The following is a 20,509-nucleotide window of genomic DNA, read 5'->3' as shown; positions in this document are numbered from 1 at the left end:
TCCCGCCTACTTTGCCCCTTGGTAACCAATCAGTAGCAAGCGACTAAATCGCCGTCTTTACGTTGTATCGGAGCTAACCAATCAGGTTCGACAATTTAAGAGGGGCTTCTCAGTTTGTAGCAGCGTCGTTCACAACCGACACAAGAAGAAAGCGTAAGTAAATAGTAGTCTATTTACGTTTCCAGTGGCATTGTTTTATGAGAGATTACTGGATTTTACCTCCAATAACCATATTGTAGATGTCAGTGGGTTTGTTTGGTGGACTGGTTGCTGTCTGTAATGAGGCGTAAAGCTTTGTAGCCACTTAACCTGGTCCCGTCTGTCGCTATGGAGTAAGCTTAGTTAGCTTGACAACAAGTCTCACTGTCTTCATAATAAAGAACTGGACTATGAAGACTAACGAAGCTAGTTTTAAGTCATTTAGTATGAACTCCTCTGCGTGTTAAAACTAATTTATTGCGTTTGTTGTTTTGTCAGTAGTAACAGGTATGTCTCCAGAGTTTGAAGTCCAAAGTCCCTCCCTTGGTTTCAGCTCCACCAGGGAGGACCTCACTCTGAGCTGTGGTGATCTAGACAGCTCTCATGAGCTGGGGAGAAGGAGCAGGGCACGGAGCAGCCTCCAGACAAGAACCCCAGAGGCTGACATCAGTTGGTGAGGCCCTATAATGCATGGACATTTGAACACACAGCCCTATCTGTGGGGCTGAACATCCACTCACCAGCTGCCACAGCCGAAGTGATTTTAAAGCATTTTCTTGTCTTGCTGTTTTTCATTTAGCCATGGAGACTTTGCCGGAGGAAAGAGCCCTTTTCTGAAAATATTGATGGATGCAGAAGCAGCCGCCAACTCTGCAGCCATACAGCTTGTGTCTTTTAAAGATGCAATGGAAGAAGAATTTGCTGTATGTTTGTTGCAACTTTGCATACATCAAATGGGTTCAAACATGGGCCTTTCATGTGGGAAACCAGAATAGTTGACCCACAACAAACATAAGTTTAACATGCAGGACCCAGTAGTGTAACTTCTGTTTCTATTTCTCTGTCAATTAAGGATTCGAGACAATCTGCCATAGATAAACGCCGAATTACAAGGCAGAGAGGACTTTTGCTGGAGAAGTTGGAGGATTTTAAACGAATAAATAAGTCTGTTCGGCAGAAACTGAAGCGGCTCCAGGAAACCGAGGTTGGTTACAATATCCTCTACATTAAATGCTTCTCAGGATAGTGAGTAGAGTAGTACTGTATTTACTTTAAGTTAATAACAGCAAATAAAAGGTGTGCAAAAATGTGTTTGTTTTTCTTATTCTCAATAACTCACGTCTTTCTATGCAGGCCAATCAAACTGATGCCGACCAACAGATTGACATCTTACTGAAGAAGATCACACAGGCTGAAAGTGAAAATGAAGTGAGTGTTTCATTACATTTAGGAAATGCTCGAAAGAAAAGGAACTTAATTTGCATGTAGGCGAATTAAGCTTTGTGCTTAAGTTGTAGCAACCTGGTGGAAGATTTAGTCTGTGAAAAGGGTTAATCTACTTATGTGAGGTTAATAGCTTATTCTGTGTAGTGGTATGGATGGTTGAGGCAGTAAGATCTGGTCAAATTAATGTCAAGGGCTGGGTTACCAACACAGCCACATTGGTACTAAATTGATGTGATAACTGAAAGACATGAGATATAGGCATCTACTGAATGAGATTGAATGCACTCTTAGAAAGAACATTTTTATTGCATTAGAACTACAAAATTGTGCAAATACCATTTTCTAATCATGCATTTGTCATTGCATGTCATTTTTCTCAAGCATTTAAAAAAGAATTTGAGCGACACAGAAAGAAGAGTTGAGGAGCTGATGGATCTGCGGAAGGAAGAGCAGGTAAATATAGAGGAATATGGAAAATATGGATGTTCCTGCAGACTAACAAAATCATTGCATTTAAAAGCATCTGTCCGTGTTGGTCGTTGGTCTTCACAGGGGAACATAAAAACAGCAGTTCACATCACCAAGTCAGTGGAGGCAACTCGTGCTCACTTGCAGGGACAGCTGCACAACAAGGAAGCTGAAAACAATCGTCTGACTGCACAGCTACGGGTATATATCAACCAATGTTACTCTAGACCAGTGGTTGGCAACTGGTGGTCCATGTAGCCCAAACTGCAATAATATTGTTATTGCAATATCAGATTATTTTAATAATCAGATTTTTTTTTTTTTTCCAATCTTACAGTATTTGACGAACAGTCCCACATTTAGTTAAAATGTTCAAATAGAGAATCTACCATCCCTGAAGAATGCTTGTTATACTTTTATCCATGTTGAGAGTTAATGTCACAAACAGTCAGGCATCACGCCACTGGCTGCACAGTAGTCAGTGGACAGCACCTGGTGTTAAAATAAATCTCATTATGGCAGCAACAGTTACCCACAGAATCCCATCCTCTTTAGTGATTTTGCCTACAAAATAAAGTGGGAGAAAATTACACCAGCCTATATGACGGTGGGTCACGGTTCCACACATGTGAACAGTAACAAAGCAAACTCCACTTTAATCAGTTTCTTAAATTGGAAAAAAAAATCACCCAAGGGCAAACTTATTTGCTCTAGATAAACACCTACAGGTCCTGTATTGTATAAATTGAGATTTTTATTCCTTTTTTCATAATAAAACAAGTCTTGGTGCTATATTGATAATGTGAAATTATCAAAGTGCTCAGTCCCCAGAGAAATGCACACAGCCCATATTCAAAAACTCTGTCATAAAACAAGCCATCAGGACCTCCGTAACTTTGTGATGTCACAACATAGCAGTCACCACTCTGAGCCATGCCCCAAGCCCAGCCCACGCAGACCCACCTTTCAACCTTGCAGGATTTGGTTTCCCTGAGTGTTTATTTGTAATCTCCTTTATTTTTACTCAATCCCTCAGGAAACAGTCAGCCAATCAGAAGAGAGCTTCTGGCTCATTGACATGTTTATAGACAGAGGCCTGAGAGAGGTTCATAAACTACATTGAATTTTTTTTTTTTTTTTTGTGCTTCAAACCACAAACATATCTTGTTATGGATATCCAAATTTCAAATAAGACACCAGAAAAGTGTAAAATACGGGTGATTTAAATAAAATGTGTAATATTACAAACATGCCCTTGTGGGTTCTTGGTGTCTTCTAGACTCTGGAGAGAACCCTGACCGAACAGAAGATGGAGATTGATGATCTGAGAGGCTCCATCGCCTCTTTGACTGAGAAGGCAGCACAGGACCAAGAATCTCTCAAGAAAGCCACCCGAGCGCAGAAACTAAGAGCTGAGAGATTTGAAGCTGCTATTGAGAAATGTTACGCACAGCTGAAGGAAAAGGTATGAAGTCAAAATAGCTATTTTGGTTTTGAAAATATTCTCTTTTCTATCCACAGTCACATTGTTCTGTATCTGGCTTTGTCTTTCTTTTCCTTGGTTGGACTAAAGGATGCTCAGCTGGCCAGCGCCCGTTCAGAAAGAGATGCCAGGAGACGGCAGAAGGAGCAGATTACAGATGAGAGAGACAAGCTCGATGCTCATGTAGAGTTACTGAAAAGGTCGGTCTTTTCTCTGTTTAACACGCCACACCTTTCTAGTATGCAGTGGAAATCATTACACATGTGCCAACTTACAGTTTTCACTGATACATTTTCAATGTGCATCTCCATTAAAGTCAAATCGCAGACTTGACAGCGAGGCTGCAGAAGGAGAAGTGTGAGCTAACTACGGCCAATGAAACTGTGATGCAGCGTGTTGAAAAACTCAGCGCTGAAAACGGAGACCTCAGCGTCAATAATGCAGCACTCAAGGTGCGCGTTACTAAACAGCTTGCACATGTAGAAAAGGGCATAAAAACACTTGGTGGATAAACATGTTGTCTATAATTATTCATACAGCCATTTGGTGTGAGATTTATGGTCAATCATGAGATGACAGATGAACAGCTGTCAATGTTTAATTTTGATTTAAATTCTTGGAAAAAGTATTCTCTGTCTCTCAGAACTTTTTTTGCATATCACTAAAATGATTTTGTTGTTTGTGTAATTACAGGCTTCTGTTGCTCAGTTGGAGCAGCAGCTGGCTGATTGTGAGTCTGCTCTGATAGAGGAGAAGGTCATGTCTCAGGAGAGGAAACATCAAGCCGAGCAGAGTCAACATCAGGTGAATATTTGCTAGTTAATTTAATATTTTTCTTTCTTTATTTATTTATTTTTTTACAATATTTTACTTTTTTCTTTTCTTTATTTTTGTCAACTAACCTGAAAGAAAATAGGCTCTGGAATGAACAAAGGCTTACAATTAACATTAGGTTAATAAAAACACACATACAGATAATAAATATTGATAAAGAGATAACTTTGCACTGCTTAAAAGATGGCGTATTAATGACTGCAAATTATGCCTTAAAATAAAATGTGGAGTGTTTTTAGGTGTTTGTGAATCACAGATGCTGTCTCCGAGTAAATTTCTAAAACTCACCACCAGATGAAAGCATTGGACATAAGGCCAAGTTTTAAGACCACAAACTGTTGTACTTCTTTCCAGACAACTAATCATTTAATCCTCTGTTCTTATGCCATAAATTATGTATTCTGTGCTTTCCCTAACACTGTGTTTTATTTCTACTTGATCCTCTGTGGTGTAAGTTCTTTATCCTGAGGCAGTTAGAAAACAGTAAAAAAGTGCTTTACAAAGAGGAGCATGATCATAGTGATTATATCAACTTATTCTAAACCAGCGTTTTATTTACACTGACTGTGGTTGATTAAGATTTCTGAATGAATAATTCAGCAACAGTGCTAGTTCGCGGTTTTCAGCTGTGGGGAAGGACACAGCAGGTTTGATCATAGTGTTCTGTGTATATATATATATATATATATATATATATATATATATATATATATATATATATATATATATATATATATATATATATATATATATATATATATATATATATATAATATATATATATTATTTATTTATTTATTTATTTATTTATTTTTCTAGATCGCAGAACTTCAGGCTGAGATAGAAGATCTGAGGATAAAATATGCAAATATTATAAGAGAGACGGAGGAAATGTGTGATGGGAAAGACACAGCAACTGAGAAGGTAACCCCCTGCCTCCCCAGAGTTTTCCCTATATGTTATGAAAGTTTAGAACTTTTTTTAATGTGCACAAATCTTACTGCCTACCAGTTGGTACATTTGACAACATGTAATATTTAAGGCGACTCATTTCTTTCTGTTTTTTAACAAATTCTAACTGCACTGTTGCACTTCTTCCAGTATGAGCACCTCCGCAGCACTGTTCCTCCTGCTGTTGAATGGCCAGTCACTGTGCAGTTAGATTCTTCTCTTGCTTTTTCAGCTGCAAAACATTTGTTGCACCTGCACCTGCATGTGTTTGAATAAATTACCAAAACGTCCTTCAGTAATTCAACAACAGCCGCCAAAGCTCAGGAAACTTTGTATATTTTGCACGCTTAAAGGATGATGTGCATCTCTGAGCTGTCAGGCTTTACTGTGAGCCTTTAGGTTAATATTTTGTCCACTCTCAACACTCCACTCCCTCTGCCACCCCTCTCTGGAGCCCAGGTGAGGCAGCAGCTGCAGACACGTGTGGACGAACTGATGGCTTACCCTGAGTTACTGAGTGCAGCCAAGCAGAGTCTCTTCGAGTGCCAGGAGAACCTGCGGCGCTCAGAGAGGAAGTGCTCAGAAAAGTCAGAGTCCATTAGGCAACTGCAGGTTAAGGTGTGCAACGTGAGCTGTGGTGGTCAGAGAATATGAAATTTAGTCATTTTCCTACATCTGACCACTAGGCAGTAGTACAACCCCATGTGTCCATCGGTGCATCTTGTTTTGTGCTCCTGCTGTGAGTTTTGATGTTTGTGATTGATAGAATCTCTGATTGCAGTGGAAACATTTAGGGTTGCAACCATCTGTACCTACATACCAGTTTGTGAGTGTCTTGTGCTGTGTGAGTCCTTTTCAATCACCCTCATCAGCGATGTTGAATTGGTGTTTTGAAAACCGTCCATTTTTGAAAGTTGTTGTATCCAGTTGCATGTGAAGTGAAACCCTCCTTTTTGCCCCATTCCCTTGTAACCAGTGCAAGTAATAGCAAAATCGCAATTCTTATTGTTGCATTTTGCATATACAGATGGAGAGTCAGACAAAATTGCTGGGCTCATCTGTGGAGATGAAAGAGTCCATTCATGAGGCCAACTTACAACTACAAGAGAAAGTGAATTCTCTTCAAAAGTAAGACATCCACTCGTGTCCGTTTTCTAGATGTCAAATGCTTATGATGTATAGATTTCCTAAATGTGTGTATTCTGTGGTGTGTTGGTAGGCAAATGGACAAGCTGCAGCAGGAGAACCTGGAGCTCGTACGGAGGCTCGCAGCTCAGGAGGAAGCTCTGAGCTACAGTAACCGGCAGCTGCATCAGCGCTCGACCGAGTGCCAGGCCCTCAGCCGGCAGCTGGAGGCTGCTCTATCAGACGTTAAACAACAGGTACAACTCAGAGACAGTGTAGTGATGTTGGAGTAAAAACTGACTGTCACCATCAATCATCAAGAAAAAGTGTTTTTTTCTTATTTGTTGGTATACTTTTGTCTGTCGGGTTACAACAAAATGCCATCATTTGAACAGGTGCCTTTAATGCAAATATATTACTTTTTTGGCATTGTCAAACAGGCAGGTGCAACAAAAGTAAATGTATTGAAGAGCTTCTACGATAATGCAAATGTTCCAATTTTAGTGTTTCTCAACACATTACTGTTTCATTACAGTTTTAAACTTTAAAGTAACAACTTATGACCTATCATATAAAGACACAACTGCTCTGCTGCTCTCTGTCACTGATGGATCTGATACAGCACAGTCAAGCCTATCTCCATTTCCTGAAACATTTTTTTTGGTGGTTTCACAGTCTTTGTTACTGTAGGTGTTTCCAGGAAGGCAGGAAGTGATGTGTGCTCACTTTGTCTGATAGTCTAAATGTTTTCCACCTGTCCAGGTCAACAAGGTAACAGGCCAGGCTTTCTCCAGAGAAGAGGCCCTTAGGACCAAAGTCCTGGAGCTGGAAGCAGAGAAGAGCAGGAGGGAAAATGAGCTGAGGCTTCTTCGCCAAAGTAAACTGACTGTGAGTATCATGGTTTTCTATAACACATAAAGCAGTTAAATTGTGATGGATCAGATTGCACTGAATTCATACTAGATGCAAACCAAGATGTTGTTGTTGAGTAATGTCTGAGGAAAACCAATGTCTCTATCTGAATCTGTAGGCAGAGAGACAGTTTGAGGTGCGTCTAAAGGACCTGCAGCTCAGCCTGGACCAATCAGAGAGCCACAAACAAAGCATTCAGAACTATGTGGACTTCCTGAAAAACTCCTATAAGACTATGTTTGATGAGGGAGTACAAACTTCGACTTTTGGATCATCATATTTTCTAAAATGATCAGGGATTCATCTGTTGATGTTTTAAATTTTGTATTTATTTATTTGTTTTTGTGGGCTGTAATATTTATAAGGCCTATTTTTTTTTTTTTTTAAAGTAGAACAGAGGCAAGAATTTATATCACTTTTAGAGGAAGTAAAAGCTTAATTTTCTCTAGCTCTGGGCTATCTTTAGATATCTACTTCTTCATTTAGCTGACTATTAGCAACCTACCATCTCCCTCAGGGAAACCTGCTACTCTTGTGAGAAGTTTCAATACCAGTTTTTATCATGTTATAAGTAACGTTACATAATATTTTCACACGTGTATGCAAAGTTGGGACTGTGAACTCTTGGTGCTACTGTGTTTCCTTACGAAAAGGAGACTTGTCTGTTTCATAAATATTACTCACTTACTTACTTGGAGTCACTGAAACAGCCACAAACCCTATTTTTAAGTGACAGAGACCTACTTGTTACGTCAATATATATTGTGAGTTGGTAACCTCCATTTAGCTATTTAACACATTTAACATTTAACAATGTGGCAAATCTTTGGTCTGTTATAATAGCCTAAAAAAATCAGCATTTCTGTGTTGACAGGAAATTAATTTCCAACAATTTTGAATATTGATGAATTGTTCAAGTCATTTATGTCATTCAGTGTTTCCAGCTTTACACATGTAGAGATTTACTGCTGTTGTTTTATGGCTTTAATCTGGATACTGTTGGACTGTTAGTGGTTTAAGAGAAGTAATTTACAGTAATTGTATTGGGCATTTTCTACAATCTTCTGATATTTCATAGACTACATGATATATCAAAAAAAAAAAAAAAAAAGGGGGTTTCCAACTCGAGAAAAGTAATGTGCCACTAGGTGGAACTGTTTTGTTAACCATCTTTTCTCCTCTGTCAAGGGAAGTGTTTTACCCGCAGTTTGTTATGCATTTGATCGTCAGTCTTACTTTAGTCACTACTACATGAGTTCTGTGAAACGTACAATGTTCAGTGTCTATTGCAGGTGGAAGACAATGTCTGTGTTTGTGCAAATGGCTCCTGATCAAAGAGGGCTTTTTTTTGTCATACTTTGAAGCCATACATACACCCAATTATGACAACAATTGTTAACCAATACTATTATTGCTTTAAAACAAAACGTTACCTCGGTGCATATGTCTCCAGCCAAGTTTACCTGTGGTAGAATAAACCACGTTTAACATGGTGCTTCATTTGAACAGGAATATGCTCCTGCTTTTCTTCCATTAAAATCATCATAATTCTTCTGCTGATGCATCTGATGGGAATTTTGAAGCCCTAACACACACACACACACACGAATACTTGTTTCCCTGTCTGATGCTGAAATCCAGCTTGTGTATGTTTTTGTATTTTTTTTTTAGCAGTCATAGGAAGGTGTGATGTATATTGAATGTGTTCACGTCCCGATTCTCAGCTGGACTGAGATGAATTATGCTGAAAATCGACTGTTTAGCTGTCAGTTGTGAAGCTTATGCCCTTAGGGTTGCGGGCATAATTACTGAGATACATGCAACACTGGGATATTTCCAAACCTCTGATGCTGGCTTGCTCATATGCTTTTGTAATGGATGTTTTTGTGTTAGTGAGGCTTTGGGGCACAGAAGGATGCAGGTATCTGCTGCAGCACGATTCACCCAAAAACTGAACTGTTTGTCTTGTACTGTACTTGGATGTTCTTGTTCTCCTGTTGCTGCTTGATTTGTGGTCACATACTGTATCTATGGTAATAAACTACAATCCAGAACCACTGCGAGGCTGTGGTGTGTCTTTTGCAGCGGACGTTTTCTCCCGCGTGAGCAGTGCTCCTCTCAAGTTCTCAAAGACAAAGCCCTATTGTGTTCTCCGTCAGGGGATGGAACCATTTCATCTGTGCGTGCGTCAGTACCCCTGTTTTTCCTTTGCTCTTGTTCTCAGTCTTTTGGTCTTGCCCCTTTACGTAATTCTGTTGATCATACTTTGGGAATTTGCTTCTCTCTGCTGTTTGCTGGAAAATAAGCTTACATCTGACTTCTGGCAATTTGGTTGGTATCAAAACACAGCAGCATGATGGACACACCCTGAGCCTACGTGCTTATTAGGCCCAAATAAGTTGGATGACCCATTTGTCTTTTTGTTTTTTTTAGAAATTCTATTCTGCTGAGCCAATTATCAAAAAACAGAGGCTTTACTGTTTATGTAATAAAATGATTTTCTGACGGTCACATACAGCAGGCTAACCACTGTATAAACTTGGAAAATGTTCGCAGTCAGACAAAGTCATACTAACATTAGATTGAGCAGAATACTATGAATTTGCTCTTTCACTATGAAAGACAACACGCGAAGGAAAATCCATCCAAATCAAAGCAAATAACTTCAGATTCAGGACTGTTCACGAGGGATCGTCCTCTGTTTTGCACATAATAAATTTGCGTGGATAGTTTAGATTATTCTCTGCTAACCTACAACTTTTTTTTTTTCACAAAAGAAACTTCTGTGGTTTGCATACAGCATCTGTCCAACAGCAGGAAAACCACTCTGAGGTTTACATTAGTCTTTCCCTAAACTATTCAGTGACATGTAGGTCCTCTCAGAAGTGGTTCAGCCATATGCAGCTGAAACAGTATAGCTCATTTCCTACTCAAAATTGTTATAACAGATCCCCTGAGAATTTCCCAGTTTTTCTGCCAAACTATATTTTTACTTTTAGCCTAAAATAATATAAATGCTCAACTCTATTGGGTTTTCTAATGTTTATTTGTGAAAAACCGAATAATAAAATTGACAATTTGGCAGTTAACTGGTCAACTTACAAACAGGACAGTATGTGTCCAGCCTTCAGACATATTTCAACATTTTACATAGATAAACACATGTAAAACAGGATGTCAAACCAATATTATGGTACAATATTCAATGAATGAGAATAGGTATACATTAAATGAACTATGAAACACAAGTTGTTATAAATTAAATGAAAATAACATAATAAGTACAGTAAATCAACAGAAACATGGCGACATATTGTGTAATGACTTATTTAGTAGCTGCCATAGTTTTCACGTCGTTTCCATGCTAACATGTAGTATGTCTTGTTAAGACAGGCTTAAATATGTATGTCAATAAAAACAAAAGAGGAGAACAAAAAGAAAATGTTGGTTTAACTAGAAAAATAAGATTTTTGTCAATGTACAAACAGCTTCACAAAGAAGCAAACCAAAAGGCTCCAGTGTTATGAAGCAAAATCATGAACAATACAGTTCACCAAATTCATCCTACTAGGTGTCTGGCACCTCACAGTGCAATTGTTTTCTGTCATAATGGATCTTCTTTCCACTTAAATTGAGAGGTTTACATTTTCAGTTTGTCTATATCATTAAAAAGTCTGTGGGGGGGGTTGTCTCTTCTCGTTGCTGCTGGAGCAGTTGAGGTTACACTCGCAAGACTCGATCATCATCACCATCCTGCTGAAGGTTTCTCCATTTTTGCATCTGAAGCGCACAGGTATCGTCCGGCTGCGATGAGGCCTGCAGCATCGCCCATCTGAGCAAGACCCACAGTATGTGGGCTGGAACTTCTTAAGGCTACGGCAGCTTGCGTGGGACAGCTTCACTGGACGGCTGGCTTTTTCTATGTGGTTGCATTTGCGGCCTCTCTGTTCAGGAAAAAAAGCAATCAAAAGCATGCGTTAAATGTAAACAGAGATTCAAAATGCAATTCAGGGAGAGAATTGTATTCCACAAAGGATGCTGACTGTAATGAAATAATCAGACTGCGTCTTTATAAAAGCAGGTAAAAATCTGGACATAAAAGGTCCGGAGTATACCTTCAATCTGATGACGGTCATTTGGTTGCATGGGCGGACTTCACAGACCCGAGTCTCTTTCATCAGTTTGCACTGGGTGTTTCTGTTGGTCATCCTCGAGGACACTCCAGTGCCACAGGATTTGGAGCAGGGTGACCAGGCTGTTGTCTGAGACACACACCTGACTCTTCTGGCAAACATGATGCCCATTGGGTGACTCCTGAAAGCTGATCAGAGAAAAAATATAAATAGGTTAGGTGACACAGCTGACAGTCAATCTGCTGAAAATGCAAGAAAAATCAAGACGTGTCATGCACACAGCTACATTTGTAATTTCACATACATTTCCTGAAGTTTCATTTTTCAGCAGAAAGAACTCTGTGTAAAACGGCTCACCAGCTAAAGACTCTGATCCCTCTAGCCACACGGGAGCCAACTCATTCTTGCTGGTAAGGTCGTCTTCAGATGCACTGTCTTCACTGTTCTTTTTTCTGTGCTTCTTCATGACGGCACGCTCTGGTTTTGCTTCCTCGGGGCAGATGAGTTGCTCACAGCACCGTCCTGGTACCTTGATCTGCCTGGGTTTGGCACAACCCAGTTTGGGCAGTGAGAGCTCATGTGGGCACAGAGAGACACATCCAACAGCACCGTCCATGCAAGTGCACTGGTGTTTGCAGTTTGGACGGAAGATCTCCCCGTTCTGGTAAATCTTGCTGTTGTACTCACAAGATCTTCCATCGGATTTCGCTGATTTACAAAAACAGGGAAAGTAGTGAGGCTCAAAATCAGAAGAGTGAAGTGGGCAAAGTGAGGAAATGAATAAAAAAAAAAAAAAAAAGAGATAAGAAGAGAACTTATTGTACCTCGACAGATGCCCTTAGCGGAATGAAATCCACCTCCAAAGTTGCACTCCAGTCCTTTTGTGTGGTCACATGGCTGTGTCCCGCTGCAGTCTTCAAAGAGCTGCCGAGCGCAAACCTTACAACATCCGCAGCCGTCCAGCATGAGACTGACTCCTGCTGCACATACAGGGAGTTCAGAGGGACACTGACAGTCCTTTGGGCATAAGGCTGACACCTGAGAAAAGACACAACGTCTAGTTGAAAGTTTGCTCACAAAAGAGATCATCTTATAACAGCTTTGCAAGCAACTTATGAACAGAACAGAGATTATTTCCTCACCAGTGTAAGACAGAGGATCACGATGACAACGACTTTCCACATCTTCAGAGGCTAAAGCTTTCTTTCCTGAGTAAACTTCTGTCTAATTATTATAACACCAGACCTGGCGGTGAGTTGATGACTACTTGCTCTCCCTCTTTTGGAGTCCCCATCTCCTTTTATACGCGCTGAAGAGGTGTCCTGAAACTATGATAGGAATGCTCCTCCATGCGTCCTCCCATAAGCCCAAAAGAAGCCCCCCCCTCCTCCTCTCCTCTCACTCAGTGAGCCAAGAACCACCCTGTCTAACTTCCACTCTGCCAGGGCTTTTGCTCCAATTTAACCATGTAATTTTCATTTTCCTATCTGTTTTATCACCATGAAGAGGAACCAGAGCTAACTTTTCTCACCATTAAGTATGTGGATTTCCGAAATGTACATATTCTGTAACAAAATATTACAAATATATTATATCATATAAAATATTATATATATTATAAATAATGCCTTAATGTGTTTGCTGTCAGATATTTTGCATTATTTTGTTCCACATATGCAGCTTACCTGGATATTATTTCTGCTTTTGTGTTGTGTGAATGTCTTCTTCTGTTTTCTGTTTCTGTTTGTGTTATCATTATTTATTGATTGTTGTAACAATGTTTTTTGCTTCCTTCTCCTGGAAAAGATATTATTCACTTTGGTTAAATGGAGTAAAAAGTATGAAAGAAAGACTGGTGGCATGTAATACTGTATGATTATGTAAAGGCCCAAAACATAACAACCTTACGTACATTTATACCTAATACCTGAAATATTTCATTATCAGCCCCATGCATGTGAGAGCAGACCCACGAGGGATTCCACATCAGGACACCACAAGTTCTGACATAAATAGCTACATATTTCTATGACCAACTGAATTTCTATCTCAGACGAAGCCGTGTTTAGACTGTTGCCCATTGTCTGTGATCGATGTTTGTGTTTTCTAACCTTGCTTGCATTCAAGGTCACAGATGAAATTCCCCTCCGTCACCTACTAGGTAGGGATGGGTTAGACTTTGTTTGACTTCAATATTTCAAAAAGGAGGCAAGAGCCTCTTGGAATGTTTGAAACTCAGGAATCCTTTGTTCGGTCTGAATGAGAGCGTCCAGAATGAGAAACACACCAACAAAACAAGACAGAAAAAAGGAAAGTTGAGCAACGCCTGCAGCAACATTCCTCTCGGGATGAACATTGATGGTTTCTTTGAAATAGCTGCCAGGATAAAAAGCATCCTCTTTTATCCACATCAAAGAACAATGAAAATTATCAAGGACAAAAATGCCTTTCCTTTCATTATAACCTGTGAGAACAAGAGGCTGAGCATGGAAGACTGGCACATGTTCCGTCTTATCTAACCGAGGTTACAAGAGCAAGTTTGAGTCCGTGCCAGCTCAGGCAGATGAAGAGCGAACAAGCGTGAGCTCCGTGCATTCGCTGGTGCCTGGAAATCGCTGACTATTGTGGTTTGGAGTGGAAACTTCTCCCTCCAAAGCTGTAATATAAAGAATTTGCAGAACCATGTTAGGTAAGAGGAACATCGGACATAAACATGCAGCTGTGGAGGGCTTGGAGAGGACTTCAGTTGCATGTTAAACTGACCTGTCTGACACTCAACTTTTCAGTTCCTGAAAACACCAGCGTTACATTAATGTTAATATTAATGTAAGGGTGAAATTTTTAAATGGTTTCCTTTAGCAAAGCAGAGATTTGCCAAATCAGGATCTTAAACTCAATGAAAATCTCCCCGCATATTCCGCCACCAGCTAAAGCAATAGTTTAACAGAACTTATTCACTTTCTTAATGAGAGTTAGACGAAAAGATCAATTTGAGGAAACAAACATATCCATTAAATTTGTTATTATTAGCCTACACTAAATGATGATCTGATTTGGCATCACATTTGTTTGATTTTCAGACACTTTGGAATTAATTGCCAATGTCAGATATATCTGAGCTTTCAGAAAACTTATACTTGGATGTTGATGTGATAATACCATAATACAATAAAAAAAAAACAGCTCTTTGCTAAACTGGAGGCATGGGGAAACAGCTAGCATCGGTCTCTGGGCAGCCTCACAAACAAGAAAAAAGGACGACAAGACCGGCCTGGCCTCGTGACACAGCAGCACAGCAGAATTTATCCCCGTTGTTGCAAAATATGAGTTTCTAAGGGCCTGGCGATGAAGGCTCATTGGTAAACTACTTTGCTGGCAAGCCAACACTGAAAATGTTAGCTAGCAGGAAACATGCTAGCTAGTCAGTCTCAAGAGCTCCCCGTGCTTCTGTTTACTTCCCTTTGGTATTTTGCTCTCTGGATTAATTATACAACGCATTAAAGTGTCAGTGAAGGGGAAAGGAGCTCTAAAGCTGGCATGTTTGCTAACTTCACATAACTGACATGTGTCAGAGTTTATCAAAACTCATGGATTAATTTAGCAATTAATAGTTTAAGTTAATCACGTGTTCCTTTGTCTTGAGGATGACATTTAATAGGTGGTGGATGGGCAGATATATGATGATAGTTTGGAGGAAAGTGTAATGTGTGAAAAATGTGCTATACTGTACACATTCGTGCTACATTACAAATGGAAAAAGGAGAGAGACATAGACAAAAATGTGGCGATGTGTGTGTGATTCAAATTCTCAGTGTCTCATAAAGATTGGCGGCAGAGAATGGAAAGGCAGACAAAGCTTCCCAGTTGCACTCAGTCTAAAACCACAGTGCGTCTGAGACAAGCTTGTTCTGGCTGTTACGTGAGAGCGGGTCACACACTGTACAACAGACACGGATGTCTGTGGGGGCTGTCTAGATATGATTGCAAATCCAGTTCATTACATCATTTCTATAAATGACTCCCTTTCTTGACTTTCGTTCCCTGCAGAGGCCACTCACGAGTCAGTGCATTGGGTTCGTGTGAGTCTCTCACAGCTGATTTGGCATTATTTCCAGGCTGCTGCTCTCTGCTGTTTGACATCAATACTGTGAATCACCATGAGGAGTTTCTGTGGAAAAGCGGACATGTGTTTTCAGTTTCTGCACATGCTTTGTAAGCATTTAACAAATATTTATTTCTTGTCTAAAGAGGCTGATCAACGTACAAGTTGACCTCTCAACACAGGTTGACATTTAAAGGGCATCTTTCTGTTTCTGTTCTCCCCCAGAAATTGCTGGGATGTGACAGCAGCCAGACAGATACTGGAGCCTGTATTTCCACTCTCAAACCATTATCGCTCGTTCGAGCCTCTCAAACCTCTCTTTCAAACCATTATCCCTTCCAGGGAGCAACAGATGGCCTTGTGTCTGATTTTAAATTGGCATATTTTTCTGTTTGGAGACGGTGTTTTCCAGCTACACAGTACATATTACATTGCAGAACATGACAAAACAAGCCTGACAACAATCTCCTCAGGGAGCACCCGTCCTCAAACAGTCCGTGGCATATCATGATTAGAGGGAAGTGAGTGGATCCTGAATGAATGTGTTTTGCCATTTTGCAGTTTATTTCAAGTTGACTGGAGTGTTATTTCGTTCTTCGCATGCACTGTAGTTCACCATGCACTTAGGAAGACTCACTGTTCTCTATGCCCTGATTCACACTTTCCCTGCCAATCCCCAATAACAGCTTACAGTTGCTGCTCACTATAACTGCTGCTGTCCTGTAATAATAAAGGCTATCTCTTGCCTTGACCTTTCAATTTCATTTGTAGATCCATGATTATGGTGGTATACAACATAATTCAATAATGTGTCATAACTGGTAAGTGTGTAACATAATCTACAAAACCAAATTTGGGCTGAGTTGGTGTGTTAGCTGGAAAATTACATTGCGCATATAATTTTAAATAGCAGTAACCTATACTTTGAAATAGGCTATGCACAGCTGGATAAAAACTGTGTATTATTATATATAAATTACGGAAGGTCCCCAAACTCGAGATGGTAGATGAGGTCGATATCAATCAAGCATAGTCTATACACGCCTTCACGGTCTTCAGACGCCATAGGCAAAAAAACCTGACTGGGCGGAGCAATGATACGTAGGGACTTAAAGTAAAGATATAGCCTCCACCGTTGCAATCGAAGTACACTCCTTTTAGTTTTACATTAGTGAGGCATGAATGTTGGGCCTGGTTGGCTGGCATCTGGGTGAATGCTGTGGATCATTACATCCTGTTACATCATGGTTTGGTGAGTATGTATTTCCTCAGTTCACTAATTGAATTAAGTCCTTCCAAACAAACCATTCATCCAGTTTTTATTGGAGGCTGAGGCCAACCTGGCAAAAGTTTCTGTCATTCATTACAGGGAACTCTTGGCCCCAAAACTCCAAAGGGTCTGAAACCTGTAGCCTTGTCTATCAATCAGTTTGCGTTAATACAACTGAAAATGTGTCCAATATGCTCCACTTAAACACAATAGATAAATAGACTTCAGGTAGCTATATTGAGCTAACGATGTACTGAAAGTAATGAACATACTTAAAGTGTCAAAAGTAAAAGTATTTGGTCCCTGTGCCTAATAAATTGTCATATATGAGATTGTTAGATTAATAATATTGAATCACTGAATAAATAGCATAAAGTTGTAGTTGATTCAGGAGCAGCTAGTTTTAACTACTTTACAGTACAGGTCGTTTAGTTCAGTGGTTCCCAACCTATGTTTAGTATTTTATAACCTCATCATCTGTTTTTAATGCACATTCTTAATTTGAACATTAACTAGTGATCACAGCTGTCAGATAAATGTGGTGAAAAGTCAATATTTCCCTCTTAAACATAGTGAGGCAGAAGTATAAAGTAGCGTAAAATAGACTCAACTAAAGTACAAGTACATCAAAATATAATCATTTCCGCCCCTGGAAACACATCTCTAATGTATTATGAGATTTTGTGTGGGGAATGAACTGTGTGTGTGTGTGTGTGTGTGTGTGTACTTGTACTTGCTACATAGTGAGGACCAAAAAAAGTATTTTACTAACAGAGTGAGGACATTTTGGGAAAGTGAGGACATTTTTGCCGGTCCTCACTTTTTGAGACACCTTCAAATCACATTCTGAGGGTTAAGACTTGGTTTTAGAGTTATGGTTAGAATTAGGTTTAGGTTAAGGTCAGGGTCAGGGTCAGGGTTAGGGTTAGGGTTAGGCACTCAGCTGTGATGGTTAAGGTTAGGGTAAGGGGCTAGGGAATGCATTATGTCAACGAGTGTCCTCACAAAGATTGAAGTACAAGTACGTGTGTGTGTGTGTATGTGTGTGTGTGTGTGTGTGTGTGTGTGTGTGTGGGGAGATCCAGCAGCGCCACCCAGTGGAGACAATCAGAATAAAAATCCACCTGTATCACTGTTTAACACTTGAAACCAGTCACTGAAGTTGGGGAGCTGCAGCCTTTCCTGTCCTTGTGACAGACGCGTCCGCTTGAATGTCGTGATCCAGGCTTGTTGTTTACTGATATCTTCAAAAATGAGCCGTGAGTGAGAAACCCACGACTCTGCCCTCGGTTACTTCTCCTCTGGTGTCGACGTAAAACCTCGACACAATCAGGAAGTCCGGGGATTTTTTTTTTTTTTTTTTTTTTTTTTTCGGTTCATGAAACAGAAAACTTGAATGGATAGTAGATCCGTCTCCTTTTAACGACAGATAATGAAGAGCCGAACAGATTAACGCTTTACAATTACCACATTGCTGTAGTTTACTTCATTGGTTCCAGCTTATTGACCTATTTCGGTCCTCATTCGTCACCCGGAGCACCTGGATTTTCACTTTTCGGGTGAGAGGGATGGATGTTCTTCAGATCACTGAAGATGAAATGGCAGAGATTAAAAAAGACGTGAGTATGATCATTCAGCCCGAACCCGACTCCCGAATAAATAACCTTGCGAATAAGGTAATGTGTGTCTCAAATGCAGATACGTGTATTGCGCTAATTTGCTCCATGTTTGGCGTTAAAAGGCCTGTTAAAAGGAGGAAATAAACCGCCACACCCTCTCTGTGCACTTATCAACACCCTTTCCTCTGGAAGATTTGACTACATTAACTGCATTAGTCAGTCTGCATTACACACAGTAACTATATGACATGGACAGAAGAACCAGACCAGGCTATACAAGTGATTTCAGATCACCTTCTTTGGTTTGGTTCCCTGTCCCTGAATGATTCTGTTAAGGGCCTTGACAGCTCACTTTGTTCTCCCTTTGCTGTGGATTTCCAGGTGCTGATCAGACTGCGGCACTATCTCTGTGACAAGATCAGAGCCGAACGCCACCTTGACTACCTGCGCTCTCGCAGGATCCTGACGCGGGACGATGCGGAGGAAATCAGCTGCAGGACCACACAGACCAAGAGGACAGCCATGTTGTTGGATATCCTCACCGAAAACCCCCGGGGGCTGGACGCCTTGATTGACTCCATCAGGGAGATGCGCTCACAAAACTTTATCATCACCAAGATCACTGACGAGGTGCAAAAGGCCAAAAATGAGAAGATTGAGTCTCTCAGAGGTATATAGACCAAATCGTAATGAAACCTGTTGTGTATTTGAAATCTTTACGATATTCTCGATGCTTTAATTCAAACCCTCTTCCTGTTCTTCCTGTCCTCATCTGCCACTCCACAGCAGGGGCCTCCAGTTCTTCGTCTGACAGCAACCTCAGCACTCCAAGCACAACCAGCGACCTCCCCGCAACATTTTCAAACAACTCCACCTTGCTCTTCCACCCAGATGGAGAACGAAGCCCGTCCACTTCAGACATAGCAGCCTCACTCAACCTGCCCTCATTACAAAAAGGCGGAGACATGTCCTCTGTCTCCGGTGCGAGCATCGCCATAGCCTCCTCCACAACCTCCACAACCTCCTCCAGCCTCCCGAGGCCTGGAGACCCAGGAGCTCCTCCGCTTCCGGATGAGGTGATGGTCGAATCCCCCTCTAACATAGATGCCACATCGACAGGGTGCACCAGCACGGGAGGGGACCCAAACTTCCAGCCCCTCCGGTCACGCTCGCTCACTCCGTCGTCACCTAGGAACATCTTTTAATTTCACATCTTGATAGGACAGTTCTCATGCAGTTAAAGCGACAAACAGGTACAAACCTCAGTAACTTAACTCAACTCAGCTCATACACAAACACTCTCATTTTGTCTTTTTGCTGTTGCTTTTGCCTTTGATTAGGCATTTTGTGAGAAATCGCTGCACATGGGATATACTACATGTTCGTACTAAACCAATCAGCTGTTTGGAGAGAAAATAGAGACATTTTGTCACTGGGGCTGGGGTAATGTTTGAAGGGTTTTGATACTTGCTTATTTGTTACCTTAGTTTTCTTCTGAGGCCAAAACAATATCTTAGGTATGAGAATATATACGTGCTTTTCTGTGAAACCTTTTTTATCAAATGTAAGAAGTCAAACGTTGAATGTCTATGAAACATAAGCAAATGTGCAAGAACTGTGCCTAAATAAAATACAGTTTAAATTGGCAAAAACAGTATTTAAATAAGTTGAGTTTAAGTCTGTGCAGAATGTGTTGAGGTTCAGTTCCCAGCCCAATATGTCGTGAGCTAAGAAAATGTGACTCATCTTCTTTAACTTTTTCTCCTCCTCTTATCAAAGGTGTGATTTCCTGACAAAATGTGTAGTTTGAAGACATGGCAGCTGCGGTGTAGGTGTAGTGAGAAAAAGATGCTATATACACTGGAATGGCTACTTGAGTATACATGTGCATAATGAGCAAGTCTGATCTTTCAAGCCTTTGATCAGAGCCCTGTAGCTTCAAATGATGTTTTCCGCTACTTTCTATGCAGCATTAAATCAAGAAGTTGCTTTACATTGTTATCACTACAGAAGTCTTGAATCACAAAAAACATTGTGAAATGCAAATAATGTCTTGCTTTTTACTTCGTTCATTGGTCTTGTACAATAATCTATTGCATACTAAAGGTTTTCTACATGAATCCTGCTCATGTATTTTTTTGTCAGTGGCTGTGTGGTGGTTAAGAAAACAATTGGTGTAGTTTATCT

At 40.4% G+C, this 20,509-nt stretch overlaps 2 protein-coding genes and 1 pseudogene across 4 annotated transcripts; 2 read left to right on the top strand and 1 right to left on the bottom strand.

Moving 5' to 3' along the window:
* Positions 1-6: 6 nt before the first annotated feature.
* Positions 7-9,254, top strand: LOC139629498 (outer dense fiber protein 2-like). Of its 2 annotated transcripts, XM_071492147.1 has the most exons (17): positions 7-153; positions 478-652; positions 779-902; positions 1,052-1,183; positions 1,333-1,407; positions 1,807-1,878; positions 1,978-2,094; positions 3,173-3,358; positions 3,467-3,576; positions 3,693-3,828; positions 4,070-4,180; positions 5,030-5,134; positions 5,621-5,779; positions 6,189-6,289; positions 6,381-6,543; positions 7,049-7,174; positions 7,317-9,254. In XM_071492147.1, exons 2-17 carry the CDS (start codon positions 489-491, stop codon positions 7,488-7,490), a joined length of 2,055 nt encoding a protein of 684 aa, XP_071348248.1. In that variant the 5' UTR covers positions 7-153; positions 478-488; the 3' UTR covers positions 7,491-9,254. The 2 variants fall into 2 exon arrangements, with proteins under 2 accessions (XP_071348248.1, XP_071348249.1); XM_071492148.1 differs by lacking the exon at positions 5,621-5,779 and having other exon boundaries at positions 8-153.
* Positions 9,255-10,225: 971 nt separating this feature from the next.
* LOC139629504 (CCN family member 1-like) lies at positions 10,226-17,492 on the bottom strand (annotated as a pseudogene).
* A 382-nt stretch (positions 17,493-17,874) lies between these two features.
* bcl10 (BCL10 immune signaling adaptor) lies at positions 17,875-20,442 on the top strand. 2 transcript variants are annotated; one of them, XM_071492165.1, is made up of 3 exons: positions 17,875-18,322; positions 18,704-18,992; positions 19,112-20,442. In XM_071492165.1, exons 1-3 carry the CDS (start codon positions 18,272-18,274, stop codon positions 19,525-19,527), a joined length of 756 nt encoding a protein of 251 aa, XP_071348266.1. In that variant the 5' UTR covers positions 17,875-18,271; the 3' UTR covers positions 19,528-20,442. The 2 variants fall into 2 exon arrangements, with proteins under 2 accessions (XP_071348266.1, XP_071348265.1); XM_071492164.1 differs by having other exon boundaries at positions 17,889-18,322; positions 19,109-20,442.
* Positions 20,443-20,509: the final 67 nt, after the last annotated feature.

The sequence above is a fragment of the Trachinotus anak genome, unplaced genomic scaffold (genome assembly GCF_046630095.1).
Source record: "Trachinotus anak isolate AG129_WGS33_773 ecotype Australia unplaced genomic scaffold, CSIRO_AGI_Tana_v1 ptg000012l, whole genome shotgun sequence".
Classification (NCBI taxonomy): Eukaryota; Metazoa; Chordata; class Actinopteri; order Carangiformes; family Carangidae; genus Trachinotus; species Trachinotus anak.
This window is presented reverse-complemented; position numbering and strand designations above follow the sequence as displayed.

Excerpts from the sequence above, each read along its gene's own strand:
- bcl10 (XM_071492164.1), top strand. The coding sequence starts at position 18,272 with ATGGATGTTCTTCAGATCACTGAAGATGAAATGGCAGAGATTAAAAAA. Across the intron at positions 18,323-18,703 it reads TGGCAGAGATTAAAAAAGAC|GTGCTGATCAGACTGCGGCA; the intron begins GTGAGTATGATC and ends GTGGATTTCCAG. Across the intron at positions 18,993-19,108 it reads GAAGATTGAGTCTCTCAGAG|CAGGGGCCTCCAGTTCTTCG; the intron begins GTATATAGACCA and ends GCCACTCCACAG.
- LOC139629498 (XM_071492147.1), top strand. The coding sequence starts at position 489 with ATGTCTCCAGAGTTTGAAGTCCAAAGTCCCTCCCTTGGTTTCAGCTCC. Across the intron at positions 1,184-1,332 it reads AGCGGCTCCAGGAAACCGAG|GCCAATCAAACTGATGCCGA; the intron begins GTTGGTTACAAT and ends CTTTCTATGCAG. Across the intron at positions 5,780-6,188 it reads TTAGGCAACTGCAGGTTAAG|ATGGAGAGTCAGACAAAATT; the intron begins GTGTGCAACGTG and ends TTGCATATACAG.